The following is a 19,859-nucleotide window of genomic DNA, read 5'->3' on the forward strand; positions in this document are numbered from 1 at the left end:
GGGCGGTTATGATTGTGACTGGTGGCGTCTGGCTAGAATTGACTGTGTGAACAGACAAGCGACTTGTCATAGTGCTTATGTTCCTTATACCTTGTGCAAACTTGCATCATGACTTCTTTCACAAGACAGATGGATCAACTGTATAACAGCTGTTAAAGGAGAAATCTGGTGTGAAATGGTGTAGTGAAACATGATAACGAGTACAAACTTATGTAGTATAGCCCACCTCCATTCATCCCCAGCATTGTGATATACAATGCTTATAATGCAACAGATAGGGGCATTGCACTGCATAGAATAGAAATCGCTATTTTTACACCATTAACAAGCTCCATTACTTTTTAAAGGTTTTTGGTGGTGACATACAAAAAAAGGACCACTTAAAAATGCTGAGTTTTTAAAAAAAATTGAAAACCTTTTGCACCAGGAGTGGCATAAAATTATCCAAAAGCAGTGTGTAAGACTGGTGGAGGAGAACATGCCAAGATGTCACTGTGATTAAAATCCAGGGTTATTCCACCAAATATTGATTTCTGAAGTCTTAAAACCTTATGAATACGAACTTGTTTACTTTGCATTATTTGAGTTTTGAAAGCTCTGCACCTTTTTTGTTATTTCAGCCATTTTTCATTTTATGCAAATAAATGCTCTAAATGACCATATTTGTATTTGGAAATTCAGAGAAATGTTGACTGTAGTTTATAGAATAAAACAACAATGTTCGTTTTACTCAAACATATATCTATAAATGGAAAAAAACAGAGCTTTCCAGGGCTGTATATACATGCCATGAGACATATTTTTTTTGGACCAGTAATTGTTCTCTTTAATACTCTTTCACTCTTCTTACCACAGGTCCGATGGTTCCTCTCGACCCCTTGGGCCCAGTGGCTCCAATTGGTCCCAGTTTCCCCACAGTTCCAGTCTCTCCCAGGTGTCCCATGTTGCCCTTTGCTCCCTGTAGGACACAGAGATAGAGGAGAAAATTAGTATGGGCACTAAGTAGACCAGAGCTATATACTAAACATCCACTTCATTAGAGACCACTTGCTAGATCTAACCATCACTACATGGGCCCACTACTGTATATAAGGGGTACACAAATACTAAAAACACAGCTTTGACTGGTTGTGAGTGAGTTAGTGCGATGCTAACAGCTGTAGTGCTAACAACAGCCCTCCTATGTCTGTTGATAGTTTAAGCCTGATGTCTTAACTCTGATGTCTTTTTGGCTCATTTACGTGTCTTGGAATGCAGTAAAGTACTGCTGTATTTTAAGATGCTATCACAGCACTTATGAGATGTTTATTGTGAAAACTTGATTAATTACATGCCCAGCTGAAGTGAGATGACCATATATGCTGTGTTACAACAGTCTATAGTATTTAACCAAAAAGGACTAAAAGCTAGTGGTTTCAAATGAAGTGTGCATGGAATGTATAGATTGATTGTGACCTGCCTAGATGACTGATGATTATTTTAAACCAGCTCATACAGTACAAAGGGCCCATTCACACAATGTAGATCATTGTAGGCGGACATTAAAGTCATATTTGGGTCAGAGTTGCTGCACAGTAGAATAGTGCACCAATACTCCAGAAGTGCTAAATGTGGCACCTATCAGATGAATAGAGAGTTACAGACCTTCAGGCCAGGCTTTCCTCTTTCTCCTATTTTCCCTGGCTTTCCTTCAGGACCCTGAGTAAGGAGGAGAAGAGACACACATACATATACTGGTATCAGTTAAAGCACAATGTGTACCTATGTAAGTTTTAGAAGCATTTTTATGTACACATGGACTCACTCTGACACCAGTAAGTCCGGGGTCGCCTGGTGGTCCCTCTTTGCCTTTGATTCCGGATTCACCTCTCATGCCGGGTTCGCCTTCCTGCCCCATGTCCCCTTTCTCCCCCTGTTTAACACAAACAAATGACACAAAACAAAATACTGTTTCACAAGGTGTTCCATTCAGTGTTAGTCTTAGAAATGTATGAGATGTTATGTGAGCAGCAGAACCAACAAAAATACAATAAAAATAAAATATAAAAAAAATAAATGTTGGGGAAAAATAAGACACAAGTTTTTTTATAGTGCAATTATAGTTTGTACAAGAATGCATTTATATTTATATTAGTGGTGTCAATTAAAATACTATTATATACATAAACAAATATATTATATAAAATTCATGACATTATCTGGATAGAGGAAATTCTTTTTTTTTACTTTATTGTAAACATCTCAGCTTGGTTGTAAAGATTTTTTAAATTAGAACTTCATTTGCTGAGTATAAAAGGGTGTTTTCACACCTGTAATTGGTTTCTATGGTCCGGATCAGTTGGTAAGTTTGTTTATTGTTTATGTTTTTTTCCGCCTGTTTGGTTTGGTTTCACACAGATACAATTCTAGACGTAACATAATTCAAACCAATAAACCATGCAAGCACACTGTCTCCCCTGATTGGCCAGAGCTTTCTGGCATGGGAGCAAGAAAGTTAAGAAAGCGAGAAGATTCTGTGTTCCAGCGCTGTGCAGTGTGAAGCTACTTTAACACAGAACGCAACAAAAGTGCTGCTGCGCTTTTAAACACAGTGTTTTCAATAGGACATGCAGCACATATGTATTAAATGCAGTTGTGTGGCTGTGAACAGTGAACGCAGCACAGGCCGTCTGTGCAAACAGTATTGAGCAGCAAATTATCTGGCTAATATATCAGACTAAACTGTGCCTTATCAGCAGTTTAGCTTAATTAACAAGAAGTATATTTGATAGCTGTTTCGGATCGAGACAAGATCATATTATCACCACTCTCACAATGTCTTCATGTTGGGCAGGGGTGGTGATTAATTCCAAATAATCGTGTGCGTTAACACTTCATTGTTGAAAGCCCTAAATACAATACTTTAATGCTCCTGAAGGAGGAACCTAGTACAAGTCTGCACCTCTCTCTGCAAAAATGTAAACATTTACAGCACTAATATATAGCTAGTGCAAATATTATTTGCTTTTAAAAATATACAGACAGAAGTGTTTTAAATGTAAAAAGTCACACAGTGTAATTAACTAAAAAAAAGTACAGTCTACCAGAGGCCAAAGGTCATCATACTTGCTGTGTCGTGGTGGAGGTGTGATAATCCCTAGGAAGGAACTGAGCTGGAATTTTCTACCTTATGATTTGAAAGAATACTAGGAGAAAGAAACAATCTAGCATCTCTAAATAAATGCCAAAAATAAATACCAAGTGACCAATGGAGCTGCCACACTAAACAACCAGAAAAGCCATCAGAATTCAGAAATAAATTAGAGTTTTAAAATAAATATGCAAACAAAATACCAAAAACACATAAAATAAAGAATAAGATATTCCAGTCCTGGTTATCAGAAGTCAATTTCATTCAGTAATTATGCAGAGTTAATGTTTAACCTTTACTTCAGATAACTTGTTTAATGTGCAGTTATATGTGAAGAAGCTTTGACTTATATAGTAGCCTTTATCAGTCTTTATCACCTGTGCTACTCAGATGCTAATATCTGCTAGCTCCTTTGTGGGGTTTCAAGTGCTAACAGGATAACAGATAATTCTGTAAATATTAAAAGCAAAAGTCTTGCCTTTAGAGAAATTACAGATGAAGCCAGAGAGCGGTAAGTACTGTTTCCTACACCTTCAAAAGACTCTAAGAAACTGGAGAAACTGGTACAGGAAGAGTCAGGTCTGGCTGACCCACATGGCAACAACACCAGCCTTTTGTACAGCCTAACATGATTGGACTAAGTCTCAGTTTCAGTAGTAAAGAGAAGAATTAGAGGTCTGACAGGGTATGAAGGCAGTAATAAAGTCATTGCCAAGATAAGAAAATAAAAAAACAGCACTGCTACTGGACAACTTATAAAAATAGGGGTGCTCTAAAACGTTTGACCGCTAGTGTATATAGAGACTCTCCAAATAGGATCTATACTGAGCCTCTATCACCTTTTCTAAACTTATAATGCTCATATGTCGCTTTACTGCTATCTTAGCATTACTAAATAATGCTAAGATAGCATTTTATATAACAGTGCTATAGTCTCACATTGTGCTGCTGAGTTAAAAAAAAAAAACTAAATATAATGGCATTTTTAAATCAATCACAGACATTTAAAGCTGCTCAAGAGTGAAAGTTATAGCATTGGGTTGTTGATCTCCAGGTTGTGGGGATGATACACACATCTATAAGCTTACATTATTGGGCACTTAAGAAAGGCCCTTAACATTCAGTGCCATGTGCTATTAGACTGGATTATTAACAGTGGCCATGGCACTCTTGTGACTAATGCTTATGGATATTATTAGTGTTTAATCGTATGTTAGCATATATTAGCACATTAGCGCTCATTTGTACTTATGAACTAAATCCAGGGCTCTGGAAGGTAAAGGACACATACCTTAGTGCCATCAGGACCAGCAGGACCAGCCTCCCCCTCCAAACCTGGCTCTCCCTACAAACACACACACAATTAATTTGTGAAAACATAAAGCATACACACACTGACAGTATATAACCCATATGTACAAATGAAGCTCTCACACACCCTTGGTCCAATGATTCCTGGAGCTCCAGCATTTCCTTCAGCTCCCGCCGCACCCTACAGCAAAATCATATGAAATACAGCACAAACACACAAACTTCTGTCCTGTCTGAAACACTTCACCAAAAATCCACCAGACATCCGCTGTGGGAGCAGAACTGGCATTATGATCAGTAAACTAGGTCTCTATAATGGCAGCACTGGCTAGCACAGACTAACATTAGCCTCTTTTTAGGAGCTCTATTTAAAACACAAATAGTTTTACCAGCACTTTTCAAAGCTGAATTCGCCCTGTCATTACAACACATCTGTGCTGTCTAGTCTGTGCTGTATAACAGCAATAAGACAACTAAACAAAAGGCAACAAGGTCAAGAACTTACTGGGTTAGTATCTCCACTGAAATATGGTATAGAAATACTTATTATTTATTACTTATTACTTAGTAATACATGTAGTATACATTATATATACTCAAATAATGGTCTATACTTATATAGTATACATGTTTAAATAGAGTCTATACTGAGACAAACTTTATACAGTATGAAATTCATAGCAGTATCTAACAAAAAAGTCAATTAGGGTATATACTAGAATGAATGAGTGAGGGATAGGAGTATCTTTTGCATCTTATACAATTAGAATATCATTGAAAAGTTACTTTATTTCAGTAATTCAGTTAAAAATGTGAGACTCTTATATTATATAGATATATTACACACAGAGTGATCTATTTTAATCATTTACACAGACCAATTAGTACTTTTAGAACTGTGGGCAGTGTGCCAAATCCTGCTGAAAAAAATAAATCTGCATCTTCATATTACTTTTTAGCAGCATTACTTCACACTAGACCTCAAGCAGCTTGAACTGTGTTTCTCTCCACTCTGCTACACTTCCCTTCAGACTCTGGTCCCTTGATTTCCAAATTAAATACAACATTTCCTGCTGGCCAATTAATGTTTAAAGAGCCATGTCATCAGCTGGTGTTGGTCCAACTTGAGACCTTGATTTTTGGGTGTCTGTAAGGCATACTCTTCAACAATAACAGAAATAAACACTTAAAATAGATCAATCTGTGTGTTATATATGTATTATTATCATATATGTATTATATATGTAATATAATATATGAGTTTCACATTTTGATCTGAATTACTAAAATGAAGTAACTTTCAATAAAATCCTTTTATTTAAGCACTAGTACGCATTATCCATTGGTGTATTCAAACAGGGTATATATTGAGTACAGATTGAAAGAGTATCAAACTCAAATATGGTATATAGACATACAGTATCCATAGTCAAATAAGGTATATACTGAGAAAGTATTCAAACTTAAATAGGGTATAAAATTAAGTATATACTGTAACAGTGCCCATACTCAAATAGAGTATATACTGTAACAGTGCCCATATTTAAATAGGGTATATACTATGACAGTATCCACACTAACATAGGATCTATATATGGTCTATTTTGAGGCAGGATTCATACTTGAACAAGGTCAATAATTTCACATGTTTTATTTAAATAAATATTCTACCTTTTCTCCTGGTTCACCCAAAACTCCGGGGTCTCCCACTTTTCCTGGAGGCCCCTAAAAGACAGAAAGAGATGTTGCAGATCAGATTATGGGCACGACAATTATGTGCTGAATTAAACAGTACCTCATCAACCCAAAGGTATCCCATTAACTAAATGATGATGGTATTTTTGTGACTATGTCTTTGTGTGCCATAGTCAATGTTATCTTAAGAAGCCAATGTAACTTTTAAAAGACTTGATGCTGTAATCATCTCTGATTCAAGTTCAAGTGAGTGATGATAGAATTAGATAATCTATTATCTTAATTAAATACAACCAATCTATCTTTGTAATTATAGTCTATTTGGTTTACACAGTTTAAAAATAACAGTGTTTATGTGGCGTCACATAATTATGCTCATGATTTTGATTTGAACTGCAATGCATCACTGTAAATGGGAGAATGTGAAGACCTGAAAAAAGCAGTGTGTTTACCTTTGGTCCAATGTTTCCGAGAGCCCCTACTGCTCCTAGTATTCCTGGGGGACCCTTATTAAAGACAGAAACATTAATAACATTAATAAACCACACACACCAAACAAATCACCTGTGTAATACACAAGTGTTTACACACAAAGACTGCATTTCTCCTGCTTCAGTTTTGTCTTCAGTCAGTAAAAAATAGCTAAGTCGGTTTGAAGTCAGGTTAAGAACGTTCCATTTTCTTTGGTTTAAAGATCCTCTTATTTGTTTTCTCTGTAATTTTTTGGGGTTATTAAGCTTTTGTACTGTGAAGTCCGGTTCTGTCAGTTTTGTAACGTTACTCTACAGAAACATAATTCCTTATCCCTTGTGAAAAAGTTGTGTATTTAAATATAATAATAGTCTACTTGAACTATATGCGGAATAAATAAAGTATACTTTTCTAATAATACATACATATTTACTTGCTTAATTAGTATTTCAGTATTGGTGATGTACTTAATAAACTGGTAATCCACTTAATAAAAATATATGCTTAATATTATTTTCATGAAACTGTGATTTTTATAATTAAACTATATTTTTACTAAATGTGTCTTAGGAGCCTATATTTCTTCAATAAAACTGTACTTCAGTGTAATTTGTAACCAAAACTTAAATTTTGAGTTGACAAATTAAAACTGTGATGATGAACTTTTATGTGTTAAAATTATGCTTAAAAAGTTTACTTTAGCTAGTTTACTGTAGGTAAAATAACTAAGAGCTGATCCTTGCTGCAATGAGATAGCTTTTAGTTTTTAAACAGTTTATATACACTCCTTAAAATTAATATTACGTTAAATATATATTTTAATCACACCTTTATTATGTTTTTAATGTTCAGTTGGATAGCTCACAAAATATACTTAAATTGTATTAAACAGTGGCAAAATAATATATGACTTGTATACTCAGTAACAATGTAGTGCAAATTTATATAATTTTAATAACAAACAAGTAGTAATTAAGTACAAATGAGTGGTTCCAAAATAGCATAACTTAGGTACAGTTCTACTTTAGCATTTTTTTTTTTCAAAAGGGATGCTTCTTCTATCAGGAGAACACTATTGATAAACTCCAGTTACCCAGTTCTGATTACAGCTATACATGCCTATGCTGTAATAGTGCCTCCACCATGTTTAACAGCTGCAAAATACAAGTTTCACTTGTATCACTCCAAAACCAGTTCTCACCAGTTCTTAAAACTACCCTTCAGTCTAGTTACTTTATAGCTCAAAATTGAGTGACTATGTTTATAATTACAGTTATTCCCAAAATGTTGATGTAATATTTTGATTTAGCTGTTTGAATGAAAGTAACAAATTATGTCAGTTTAATATTCTTAGGAACCTAAATGCATTTCAGTCCTTGGGGTTTAAAAAGGTATGTTACTAGTTTTGAATAAACTCACTGGTTCTCCTGCGATTCCTTTGGCTCCTGGAGCCCCAGAAGGCCCCTGGATTCCCTGGGGAGAAAAATAGTATGTATAAAAAAAAGAACGAGACAGTAAACCAGGATCAACCTGGGTTTACATGTGATTATTATACCCACCCACCACCCAGTCTAAACTATCAACTTTGTGATGATATGTTTCATATTCTGTTTATATATGCCTATGTGTGGCCTGTATGGGTGACCCAGTAAGTTTTCTCCATAGGTTCCATGTTGGCCACTTGGAGAGGGTCTGGAAAGGGTCAGTTATGAACCGAGCAAGGATGGGTTAAACATGAGCCCCATCTGGGTTCTACATTGCTCATGGGGCCTAGATAAGACCCATGTGAGGGTTATCATGATAGGACAACAGTGTCCCAGTACCAACACCTGCCCCAACCCACTCAGAACCTATGCCCATCTAGCCCACATTTCACCCATATGAGCCCCACATGAACATGTTGGCTGGGGTTTTACAGAATTTTTCATGCATTAGTTTCTTTTCTAGCTTTAGGGTGGCCCCCAGTACAGTAATTGCATATTTGTGAAATTACTAAAGACATCTAAGTGAAAGGTAAACAAACTTACTGGAAATCCTTTTGGTCCCACCTCTCCAGGCTCTCCAATTTTACCCTGTACAGAAAAAAGTTAGGGTACATTTCATGGCCACTAGAGCATTTCGAGCAATTTCGAGGACACAAATGGCCCATGATTACATGATTCAAAACTACTAAAAGTATAAAGGTAAGGGGTCCAGCGGTTTAAAGAGCTGCCACTATGATCAGGAGATCGCTGGTTCGAATCCCAGTCATGTAGCTATAGGGTTGGATAGGGTTTGGATTGGATAGGGTTTTTTTTTTTTTTTTTTTTTACAATAAGAAGCCGTAATAAATAAGAGTAATGAGGCTGTTTTTAAGGTAAGGAGTATAAAGTTCATATAATTCTGTGAAAATGTAAGGAGTAAAAGTAAAAAGTTTTCTAAAAATAATTATTACAGTAAAGTATACATAACCAACATTTCTACTTAAGTAAAGTAACAAAGTATTTGTGCTTCGTCAAGTGAAAATTAAAAAATACAAAAGGCAAAACGCTGTGGGAGCCATTTTCTTCTACACGTTTTACACTGCAACTGAAAGAAGGATGTTTCTGGTGATGTCACCATGAAGCCTTATTAGACTGTTCTCTATTTGTGTGCCTTTACAGGACTGTCCTCCCAAGGATCTATCCTACCTTGGCTGCAGCCTGGGCTATGACAGACAGCTAGTGTATAAAGAGTGATGGATACATTGGATTTCAATTGGTGTAACAACCTTTTAACTGTGTCATAGGAACAGACTGTCCTTAGCAATACACCCTGTAATAAGTCATGCTTGTGCTACACGGTATAATGGACTAAAAGAAACTACACACAAAAGAAGCCAAGTTAGCATAGAGAGGACATGTCAACAGTTCAGGATTGCTGGGATATTGCCTTAGATGCTAAATAACAGGGGATTTAGAGGAAACTGAGCCATGAATTTAGTCATGAATTTGGTGCCCACTACACAATGGAAATCAGAAGAACAATGACTTCAGGAGTACCTATCTCAGTTGCAAAAGGTCAAATCCTCAATAAAAGGGCCACTGAAACTTGACTATGTTTGGAATGTTTACCTTTGCTGGCCAACTTTTCCATCATTCAGTCTCTCCCTGGCCCTCAGTTCCCTGTCAACAGCTTCGTTTTCATCACCTTTCGTAATGGGTCTGGTGTTTTCATTATCTACTGATCAGGACACTCTGTTCACTTGATTTGATATTTCTTAAATCAGATTAAATGCAATCTGAAGTCTCAAACAGCTCAGAGAGATGGAAACTCTCTTCTTTTAAGCTGGGCAAAAAAAGGGCCTTGAACCAAAAATCATAATAGACACTGAAATTGTGCTGACAAATTCAGTCATTGGCAATATCTTCCAGTAATGCCAACACTGCCATCTCCAAAATATACATCGATTATTTACACATGCTAACAGTATACAGCTCTAGAAAATTAAGAGACCACTTAAGTTTCTGAATCAGGTTCTCTGATTTTGTTATTTATAGGTATATGTTTGGGTAAAATGAACATTGTTGTTTTATTCTATAAACTACAGACAACATTTCTCCCAAATTCAAAATAAAAATATTGTCATTTAGAGCATTTATTTGCAGAAATGAGAAATGCAGGGCTTTCAAACCTCAAATAATGCAAAAATAATGCAATTAATGCATACAATTTTTAAGACTTATCAATATTTGGTGGAATAACCCTGTTTTAAATCACAGTTTTCATGCATCTTCGAGTGTTCTCCTCCACCAGTCTTACACACTGATTTCGGATATCTTTATGCCACTCCTGGTGCAAAAACTCAAGCAGATCATCCATCTTCCTCTTGATTATATTCCAGAGGTTTTCAATTTGGTCTCTTATTTTTTCTAGAGCTGTATGTCCACTAGCATACAGCTTACGTTTTTTCAACGTATTCTGCTGTGTTGGACCTCTTGGTTTGCATTGTGGATTACCTGACACCTGTTCTATGTGTGAGACTTGTATGTGTGTAAAGTAGCAGCCTGCTGTTCCCTGATTGGCTGAAGAAATTGCGGTGGCCAATTTGATTGGAGTTGAGATCAATGCAACGCAACCCAGCCTGCACCGCAACATTCAACGGCTCTCTCCATTGAAAAGAATAGAATGCCTAGAGGCTTAAGTGTTCGTGGACACGTACAGTAATATAGTCTAGGTTAAGTGGATAAATGTTGATGAATGATTATTGATTCATGATTATTGATGATGAACCAACTTAATGAATTATTTACAGCAATAAACATTTTGACCAGTGGTGCTCAAATGCTTGCATGCAGCTGTATATGTGGCGGTTTTAAAACTTTCGAGCTCAGTTTGTTTTACCTGGTCTCCAGGGAAGCCAATTTTTCCAGGAGGACCATCGAGACCCTGTTAGATGTGAGAAGAAATAATGAGGCACATTTGGATTATTACTGACTGCTGTGTTGTTTGTAACTTTGTGTTTTAAGAACACGAGGCCTACCTTTTTCCCCTCCGTGCCAGCCTCGCCAACTGGGCCATCCAGCCCCCGTGGACCCTGAAACACATTCACACACATAAATAAGTGCATGCATACATTATATGTGCAATCATATTATGACTCTCAGTTTAATCACCATAGGACAGCACTATAATATAACATGACACACTGGAGCAGCCATGCATTATTCTGTAGCAGAGGTCCAGCACAGTTTCCTGTTTGTCCTGTTTACTATACTATATATGTATATTTTTTGTTACTATTATTAATCTACAATTAACCATCGATTTTTAGTACCTGAACACACTAATGCTCTACTGGACAAATGCCATCAAATTCATATAATAATGTTCCAAATTCTATTGTATGTACAGGCTAAGGCTGCAGCAAAAGTTTTTTAAAGCATTTCTAGAGGATCGTCAATGTACAAAATGTGTGGATATACAAACTAACAATCAGAAAATCTGTTTGGCCATAAGGGGGCGCTGTTGTACACGACTTAACTTCAGCTCTGTATTTTGCAGAACATGCAGGTTGTAAGATGTTAAAAGAGACAGGATAACTCTAAGTGAGAGGTGTGTGTGTGAGAGAGAGACAGAGGGGGGGGTGCTTGGGGGAGTGGATAAATAAGGGAGGCTTGCTGATGGTTCTCGTTTTTAAATCTCCACTACAACGACACGAGAGTGTGACTCAAGGGAGCGAGTCCACAAACAAATCAGTTACAGATTATCTCCTACTGGAAGAATGTGGTGTGTGTGCACCCATTTACTGTGTGTGCCCAGCCAAAACACTTCAAGATGAAGTGAAACAAAAGCATCACATTTTCCCTGCCAGCTGGCGAATTTCCCTATCACACACACACACACATTTTGAGGTTCACCCATGCATACACAGCTTATCATCTCCATGAATAGGACTCTTTGGGGCAGGTCATCATGCCCACCTAGGTCAGTTCTTCTTCAGGGGGGTTCTACTATTTTCCCTCCAAACTTTATTATTTCCAATTAGAGCTCAATGATTTTTTTTTAAATAGCAATATAATTTTACATAAACACCTGCTCATTCATTGTTTATTCTGAAAGGTAGGGTGTTAAAAAGCGCTTCCTGCTTACTGTCCAGAAAAGGCTTTTTACTAGATTTTGTTAGGATCTTTGCTGTGAGGAACTGATTGTATTCAGGCATAAGACCATTAGTGAGGCCAGAATGCCGTACGATCGCCACCCCAACCCGTCCTCAACTCCTCAACCTGTCCTTAACTTCACAACTCGTTCCAAAACTCCACAACCCGTCCTCAACTTCACAACCTGTCCTTAACTTCACAACTCGTTCCAAAACTCCACAACCCGTCCTCAACTTCACAACCCGTCCTCAACTTCCCAACCCGTCCTCAACTCCACAACCCTTCCTCAACCTCCCAACCCGTTCTCAACTCCACAACCCGTCCTCAACTTCCCAACCCGTCCTCAACTCCCCAACCTGTCCTAAACTCCCCAACCTGTCCTAAACTCCCCAACCCGTCCTCAACTCCCCAACCTGTCCTAAACTCCCCAACCTGTCCTAAACTCCCCAACCTGTCCTAAACTCCCCAACCCGTCCTCAACTCCCCAACCTGTCCTAAACTCCCCAACCCGTCCTCAACTTCCCAACCCGTCCTCAACTCCACAACCTGTTCCAAAACTCCCCGACCCATCCTCAACTTCCCAACCAGTCCTTAACTACCCAACCTGTCTCCAACTCCCCAACCCATCCTCAACTTCCCAACCCATCCTCCACTCCCCAAACCATCCTCAACTTCCAAACCCATCCCTGACTCCCCAAACCATCCTCGACTTCCCAATCCATCTCTAACTGTCCAACCCGTCCTTAATTTCCCAACTTGTCCCCAACTTCCCAATTTGCCTTCAACTCCCCAGTCCATCCCTAACTCCCCAACCCTTCCCCAACTCCCCATCCAGTCCCCAACTCTCCATCCAGTCCTCAACTTCCCAACCTGTCTTCAACTTCCCAACCCGTCTCCAATTCCAACCTGTCCCAAAAGTACTGAATGGAGCACCATCATTCCTGAGAACACAGTTCTACTCCACAGCCCAAACCTGCTCCTATTCTATTGGCAGTATTTCTCTACAGGAATGAGAAAAAGCTGTGTTTGTAATTGCATGTGTTTATCAGTAGTAGATGCTAGTAGCTGAATGCATTTATTAAATGGGGTGTCCACAAACATTTGGAGCCCAAACAAGGTTTGACTAGATCTAAACGACTATGGAATACAAAATCCAACGACTGTTGCAAGCTAGGTAGGAGGTTAAAAGCTGAGACAACTGGATACGGACTGACCAGTGTCTGGGCTAAAAGCTAATCCAGTGCATGTGAGCTATTCCACTGTCCCCAGTAGTTTGTTTCCTTGTCTGTCATTTCTCTCTTTCTTTCTCCTGCATGCACATAACCATTACCTGAAGATTGGCTTATTCCCAGTCATGCTTTTTCAGCTGTTTTACATTGTTTGATAGTCTTTATTGTTACTTTAAATTAGTTCTGTTTCTAAATCCCTCCCAGTGGCGGGACTGTCCAATTGTGGATGCCTCCAGGCTAGCATATACTTTCTCCATGTTATCGGAAATGCCACCAAATTCAACATACAGCATCAGTTCCTTTAATCAGACACATTTTTTTTAAGTACAGAGGTGCTTGAAAGTTTGTGAACCCTATAGAATTTTCGATATTTCAGCATAAATATGGCCTAAAACATCATTAGATTTTTAGTCCTAAAATTGGATTGGATTAAGGTTAGGACATTGATTTGGCCAGTCCAAAATATTAACTTTATTGTTCTTGAACAATTTTCTCGCTGCATTACCTATTTTCTCATGAGATTCAGTTCATGGGAACGTCCTGACATTTTTCTCAGTAAATAAATTACCAAGTATATTATTTTTGTCTCGTTCATTTAACTAGGTTCTTTTTATCTACTTTTAGGACTGTGTGAATATCTGATGTTTTAGGTCATATTTATGCAGAAATGTAAAAAATTCTAAAACATTCAAGCAACACTGTATGTATTGCTGAACAGTAGAACAGTGCACCACCAATCTGACAAATTTCTTATCGAATCTTGAGCAGATAAACTTCAGAAATTCAGAACACATTCTCTCAGAAACTTATCTTGGTGTTCCAGGCCTTTAGTTTTATTTTAATTTCATATGTGATTTTAAATCACATGTTACCACTCTAGCATATGCTTTTCTCCAAGATGCATGAAGTCAGATCTTTTTTAAAAGCTCAACTAAACTCACAACTAAACTCATGCCGCTTAAACAGCTGCTCCACCTGGGCGGCCCCCATTAGTAAGTATCAGCTGTTACTCTATCTGTTTCCTGTCATAACACACCTGCTCCGGCTTATGAAGGACTTGAACATAAACCAAAGAGTTGGATCAATCCTCAGAAGCAGGATTAATAATGGTTTCAGCAAACAACCTGTGAGATGAGCCAACTCTCTGTATCAGTATGAAGTGAATCAGTGCCATATGAACCGAATTAGAGGCACCAGAATTGAACCAGTGCCATGTGTAATGAATTGGAGCCACATGGACTGAATTTGTGCCATGGAAGCTAAATCTATGCTGTGTGAACTGAATCTGTGCAGCATGAACTAACTCACTGAATCACTGATTCACATATTTAAGTGAACCTGTGGCTAAACTCACGGTAGCCTAATTTTTGGTATTTTTGCAATTTGGTATGATAGGTTTTATATAGAGATTAAAACACTACCCTGTCTACCAAGAGGGATGTACATAGCTGAGGATCATGTGATTCACTGATTCATACAGAACATAACTTAACAACTGATTCAGAGTGTCTTTGAGGGTCTAGTCAGTTTTTCCATGGAAACACAGACTCTCTCTGTTCTCATTTGTTCCCCCCTCGTTTTGTGCTCTCTCTCTCCCTCTCTCTTTCTTTCTGTGTGTGTAATTCATGTTGATCCTGCATTTTTATGGGGGTGAGCTGCTGTGCAGATGAGAACCATTCTCTAGGGGTAACCCTGTGTGTAAATGTGTGTGTGTGTGTGTGTGTGTTTGTGGTGCTTGTTACAGAATGTGCTTCTCTTTTTCTTGTCAACACATCTATTATGACTTTAGAAATACCTCTCTCCTTCCCACACACACACACACACACAATAAGATATGCTGTAAGTTAGTAAAATGGCTAAACACATCAAATTAATCTTTCTATTCAGCAGCTATTCTCAACACATACAATCACACACAGAGAGCCATCTCTCTTACCCGCCTCCCTTTGGGTCCTCGAGTGCCGGTGGGGCCACGTGATCCTGCGGGGCCCTAAATGAAAAAGCGGTAAGACTTCAGCATACAGACAGATTCACATATTTAAAATCAACCATTTTAAAATAAATTCTTCTTATTTTTATTTTAATGTATAGGCAAAGAATTAGGTCACCTCATTTATGTCATAATAACGTTATTGTTGTTTCTTCTGAAATTAGGGGTATTAAAAGAGTAAGGATATAAATGAGTGTATTTAATGACAAGACCATTAATGAGTTTAGGATGTTGGATGATTACCTCGTCTACAACTCCCCAACTTATCTCAAAACAAAGCTGTTAGATGGAGCACCGTCATTCCAGAGAACCACAGCTCAATGTTGGGGGGCTTTAAACTCCTCTAGCCCACTAATGTTCAAATATTGCTGAATGAAATCAAATCCTTCTTTATATAAGAAGTGGTGAGCACCACAACCTTAAGAGGCGAGCACCACATACTAAGTGGTGAGCACCTGATAGTATATTCACTGGTCTGTACATGATATCACAGACTGCTGCATTGTGCTGCAATCCTCTATCCAGTTTTTAAAATCATATTTATTTAGCTAGCCATTTGTGATCTAATGTGGGCTGCTTTTGCAAAGATCTAATTAGCTAAATTAATGCTAGCTAAGTTAGTTTAGCTTACAAGGCTGTGTGTGTGTGTGTGTGTGTGCGCCCAAAAGCTTTTTCTACAAAAAGCTAACATTAGCTAAAACATTCCCCACTGAAATATAGTAGTTAACATTAGCTAACCAGGCTAACATTAGCTAAGATGTTTCACACTGAAATAAAAGTAGTTAACACTAGCTAACCTAGCTAATGTTAGCTAAAATATTCCCTACCGACATAAAGTAGTTAACATTAGCTAACCAGCTAACCAGTTAACATTAGCTAACTGAAATAAAAGTAGTTAACACTAGCTAACCTAGCTAATGTTAGCTAAAATATTCCCTACCGACATAAAGTAGTTAACATTAGCTAACCAAGCTAAAATATTTCACACTGAAATAAAAGTGGTTAACACTAGCTAACCTAGCTAATTTTAGCTAAAATATTCCCCACTAACATAAAGTAGTTAACATTAGCTAACCAGGCTAACGTTAGCTAAAACATTCCACCACTAACATAAAGTAGTTAACATTAGCTAACCAGGCTAACGTTAGCTAAAACATTCCACCACTGAAATAAAGTAGTTAACATTAGCTAACGAGGCTAACGTTAGCTAAAATATTTCACACTGAAATAAAAGTAGTTAACACAGCTAGTGTTATGTTAGCTAAAACCTAGCTAATGTTAGCTAAAATATTCTCCACTAACATAAAGTAGTTAACATTAACTAATCAGGCTAACGTTAGCTAAAATATTTAACAGAAAAATAAGTTAACATAAGCTAACCTAGCTTACATTAGCTAAAACATTCCACCACTGAAATAAAGTAGTTAACATTAGCTAACCTTGCTAACCTAGCTAACGTTAGCTAAAACATTCCCCATTGAAAAAAAATTTGTTAACATTAGCTTACCTAGCTAACGTTAGCTAAAACATTCCCCACCGAAATAAAGTAGTTAACATTAGGTAACCTAGCTAAAATTAGCTAAAATACTTCCCATTGAAATAAAGTAGTTAACATTAGCTAACCTAGCTAAATATAAGCTAAAACATTCCCAACTGAAAAAAAAATAGCTAACCTAGCTAATGTTAGCTAAAACATTCCCAACTGAAATATAGTGATTAGCATTAGCTAACCTTACTGTCTGGTGCTAACCATTTTTTATGTAAAAAAAAAAAAGAAAGAAGGAAATAAATACACCATTTCCCTTTAGAGCCTCTGTAAAATCCACACAGCAATGCTCAAAAGTCTGAACATAGCACACAAAGAATGGAAATTTGTGTTTGGTTGATTCAGTATTTCTTTGTTGTAACAATTCATGGCAATAAATCTTATACTGTTAGTAAGCATGTTAATTTCCCTTTTAAATGCAATTAATACTTTATTGAGCACCAATGAGTACTCCAAATCGAATGTCATGTTTCATATAACAGGGAATGTCAGAAACAGGCCACGAAGTGGGAGTTCCAAGACAACGACACCCCAAGAAGATCGTCAAACATCAAACACCAAACACCAAATGAGTCAATAGTAGAATAAGCTGCTTGGCACTGAAATTTTTTTTATTGGCACAACTCACATACTCAGCTCTGCTGCTCATCCCACAAATGCATGTTACTTACAAATGTGGCTCCATTTAAAAGGGAAATTAACAAGCTTTCCAATGGAATACGTTTTATTGCCAAGAATATAACAACAAAGAAATAATCCATCTTATTTATCACATTATATGGCGCACTTAAAAAACCTTAAATTTTCCCCAAAATTGTCAGCGCGCCTTTTAATCCAGTGCGCCTTATGTATGAATATACCACTCAGGTTGTAAGGAGCAGTAAAGCCACTTCACTAAAGTACAGCGTTATACAGGAGTTTCAGTTTAGTTGTCCGGCACCGAGACTGGACCAGAAAAAAAATTGGGCGCTAACCGATATTTCCTCGTTCAGAGGTGAGTACTATCGATCTGTAGCCTGCTGTTAACCCCAGCTAGCACTGCTGAAGCAGCATTAGCATTAGCCGCCAATCGCACTAGCACACAAGTTATGTGGGACGAACCGCTAGCTAATATTTCCCTGGCTCACTTAGGGTTCCTCAGTGTTGCACTGTCGGGCCGCTAGCAATTAGCAGCTAATGCTAATGCTCCAGTTTTAGAAAAGAGGGAAGCTCAGCTTTATGTAAATAAACAGAAGCGCTTTACTCACCCGAATAAACAGTTTTTAGGAGAGAAATCTGTGTAGATTTACATCCAGCACTCATTTGACTTTAAAGGAAAAGTTTTTTTTAATTACAGTTTTATTTACTTAACTCAGTTAGCTACCTCCCACCACCATCCAGTGGTGAGACCTGCTGAATTTGAAGTTTCTTGTCTCTTAAAATGCGCCATATAATCCAGTGTGCCTTGTGTATGAAAATAGACCATAAAATAGACGTTAATTGATAGTGCGCCTAATAATCCGATGCACCGTATAATGCAAAAGTAAGGTACTAAACACAACTTTCCTCACTTTTTGTGCTTTGTTTTAGTAGAAAATCTTCCTTAGACAATACAGACATTTACTTCAACATAAGTATGATGAACTTCTTTAATACTCTTGATTACTAAAGAAACAATGAAGAAACAGGTATCTCAATACTTTTGTCAATATTGTGTATGACAGTGACCGATGTTAAAGCTCATAGATCTTACCTGCTGTGTTGCTGCCTAATAGGACTGCTTAGTTATTAAGTCATGTTATCATGCATTCACAATGCATTACATTGTTGTACGTTTCCATCAATCCCATGTGTTTCTAAACATCGATTAAAATTCTAGAAGTTTCTGTTATCACTTACCGGAGGACCTGGTGGGCCGGGAAGGCCGCTTTCTCCTGGAGTACCTGGATGTCCCTGAAATTAAAGAAACATACAAACAGGTCTTAAAATGAATATACTTTGATGTAGTTGAAGTACATATTTGCATATGTAACATGTCAGTGTGATCTTGCCTCAGATCCTTTCTCTCCTGGTGGTCCTGGCAAACCCATTGTCCCTCGATCACCCTGGAACAGTTAACACAAAATTCAGGCCTGATTCAGTAATGCTAACATGCTAACTGCTAGCTGTACAATCAATACACTGTATATTAATGTATATCTACACATAGAGTACATAGATCAGTATGTATTGATGTATAAATACATCCTCTTACCTTTTCCCCTGCCAATCCAGGCTCCCCCACTGGACCAACGAAACCAACTAAACCCTATGAACACACACACCCACAAAAATCAGCATGTTCACATGTTCACAATAATGTAATAAGTATTTAGTCTTTGTGCAGAGTATGAAACACTCACTCTCTCTCCCATTGGCCCAGCCTTTCCGGTGACTCCTTGCTCGCCCTAAAAGAGATGATCAGTGTTTTGTTTAAGTGTGCATGGTATATAACTGGACTAACTGCTCTGGTTGACAATAGTGTGTATTTGGAACTAATTAAAAAGAGCCCTAAAATTGTACGCATTTTCTTAACATATAGAACACTTGTTGAAAAGAGATGGGTCGAGCCACAAAGTGCTTCCCCTGCTGCTTTAAAAAAAGGCTACTATTGGGTAGTGGACCTCTTGGTGAAAGATTGTTGACTGCTAGAGATGCAACACACTATACGACACAACATTTTGTCAAGTTGACAGCATTGTTTTTTTTTCATACTTTTATTTCTTTTTTTTTTCAATTCACACAGTAAATTACCAAACACTTATTAGGACTCCCACTACCACTAGTGAAACCCCAACACTAGGAGGGTGAGGACTAGCATATGCCTCCTCCGACACATGTGAAGTTAGCC

General features: G+C 37.6%; 1 protein-coding gene across 1 annotated transcript in view; it reads right to left on the reverse strand.

Annotated features, from left to right (window-relative positions):
* Positions 1-19,859, reverse strand: part of col27a1a (collagen, type XXVII, alpha 1a) — an 85,727-nt gene that overhangs the window by 16,067 nt on the left and 49,801 nt on the right. Inside the window, exons 24-39 of the mRNA XM_049466506.1 lie at positions 19,372-19,416; positions 19,224-19,277; positions 19,021-19,074; positions 18,869-18,922; positions 15,391-15,444; positions 11,109-11,162; positions 10,970-11,014; positions 8,635-8,679; positions 8,027-8,080; positions 6,589-6,642; positions 6,113-6,166; positions 4,569-4,622; positions 4,422-4,475; positions 1,805-1,912; positions 1,645-1,698; positions 851-958 (exon numbers count right to left, since the gene is read on the reverse strand). Coding sequence (XP_049322463.1) covers positions 851-958; positions 1,645-1,698; positions 1,805-1,912; positions 4,422-4,475; positions 4,569-4,622; positions 6,113-6,166; positions 6,589-6,642; positions 8,027-8,080; positions 8,635-8,679; positions 10,970-11,014; positions 11,109-11,162; positions 15,391-15,444; positions 18,869-18,922; positions 19,021-19,074; positions 19,224-19,277; positions 19,372-19,416 — 945 coding nt within the window. The remainder of the gene's footprint in view (positions 1-850; positions 959-1,644; positions 1,699-1,804; positions 1,913-4,421; positions 4,476-4,568; positions 4,623-6,112; positions 6,167-6,588; positions 6,643-8,026; positions 8,081-8,634; positions 8,680-10,969; positions 11,015-11,108; positions 11,163-15,390; positions 15,445-18,868; positions 18,923-19,020; positions 19,075-19,223; positions 19,278-19,371; positions 19,417-19,859) is intronic.

This window comes from Astyanax mexicanus, chromosome 17 (assembly GCF_023375975.1).
Source record: "Astyanax mexicanus isolate ESR-SI-001 chromosome 17, AstMex3_surface, whole genome shotgun sequence".
In the NCBI taxonomy this organism is placed as follows: Eukaryota; Metazoa; Chordata; class Actinopteri; order Characiformes; family Acestrorhamphidae; genus Astyanax; species Astyanax mexicanus.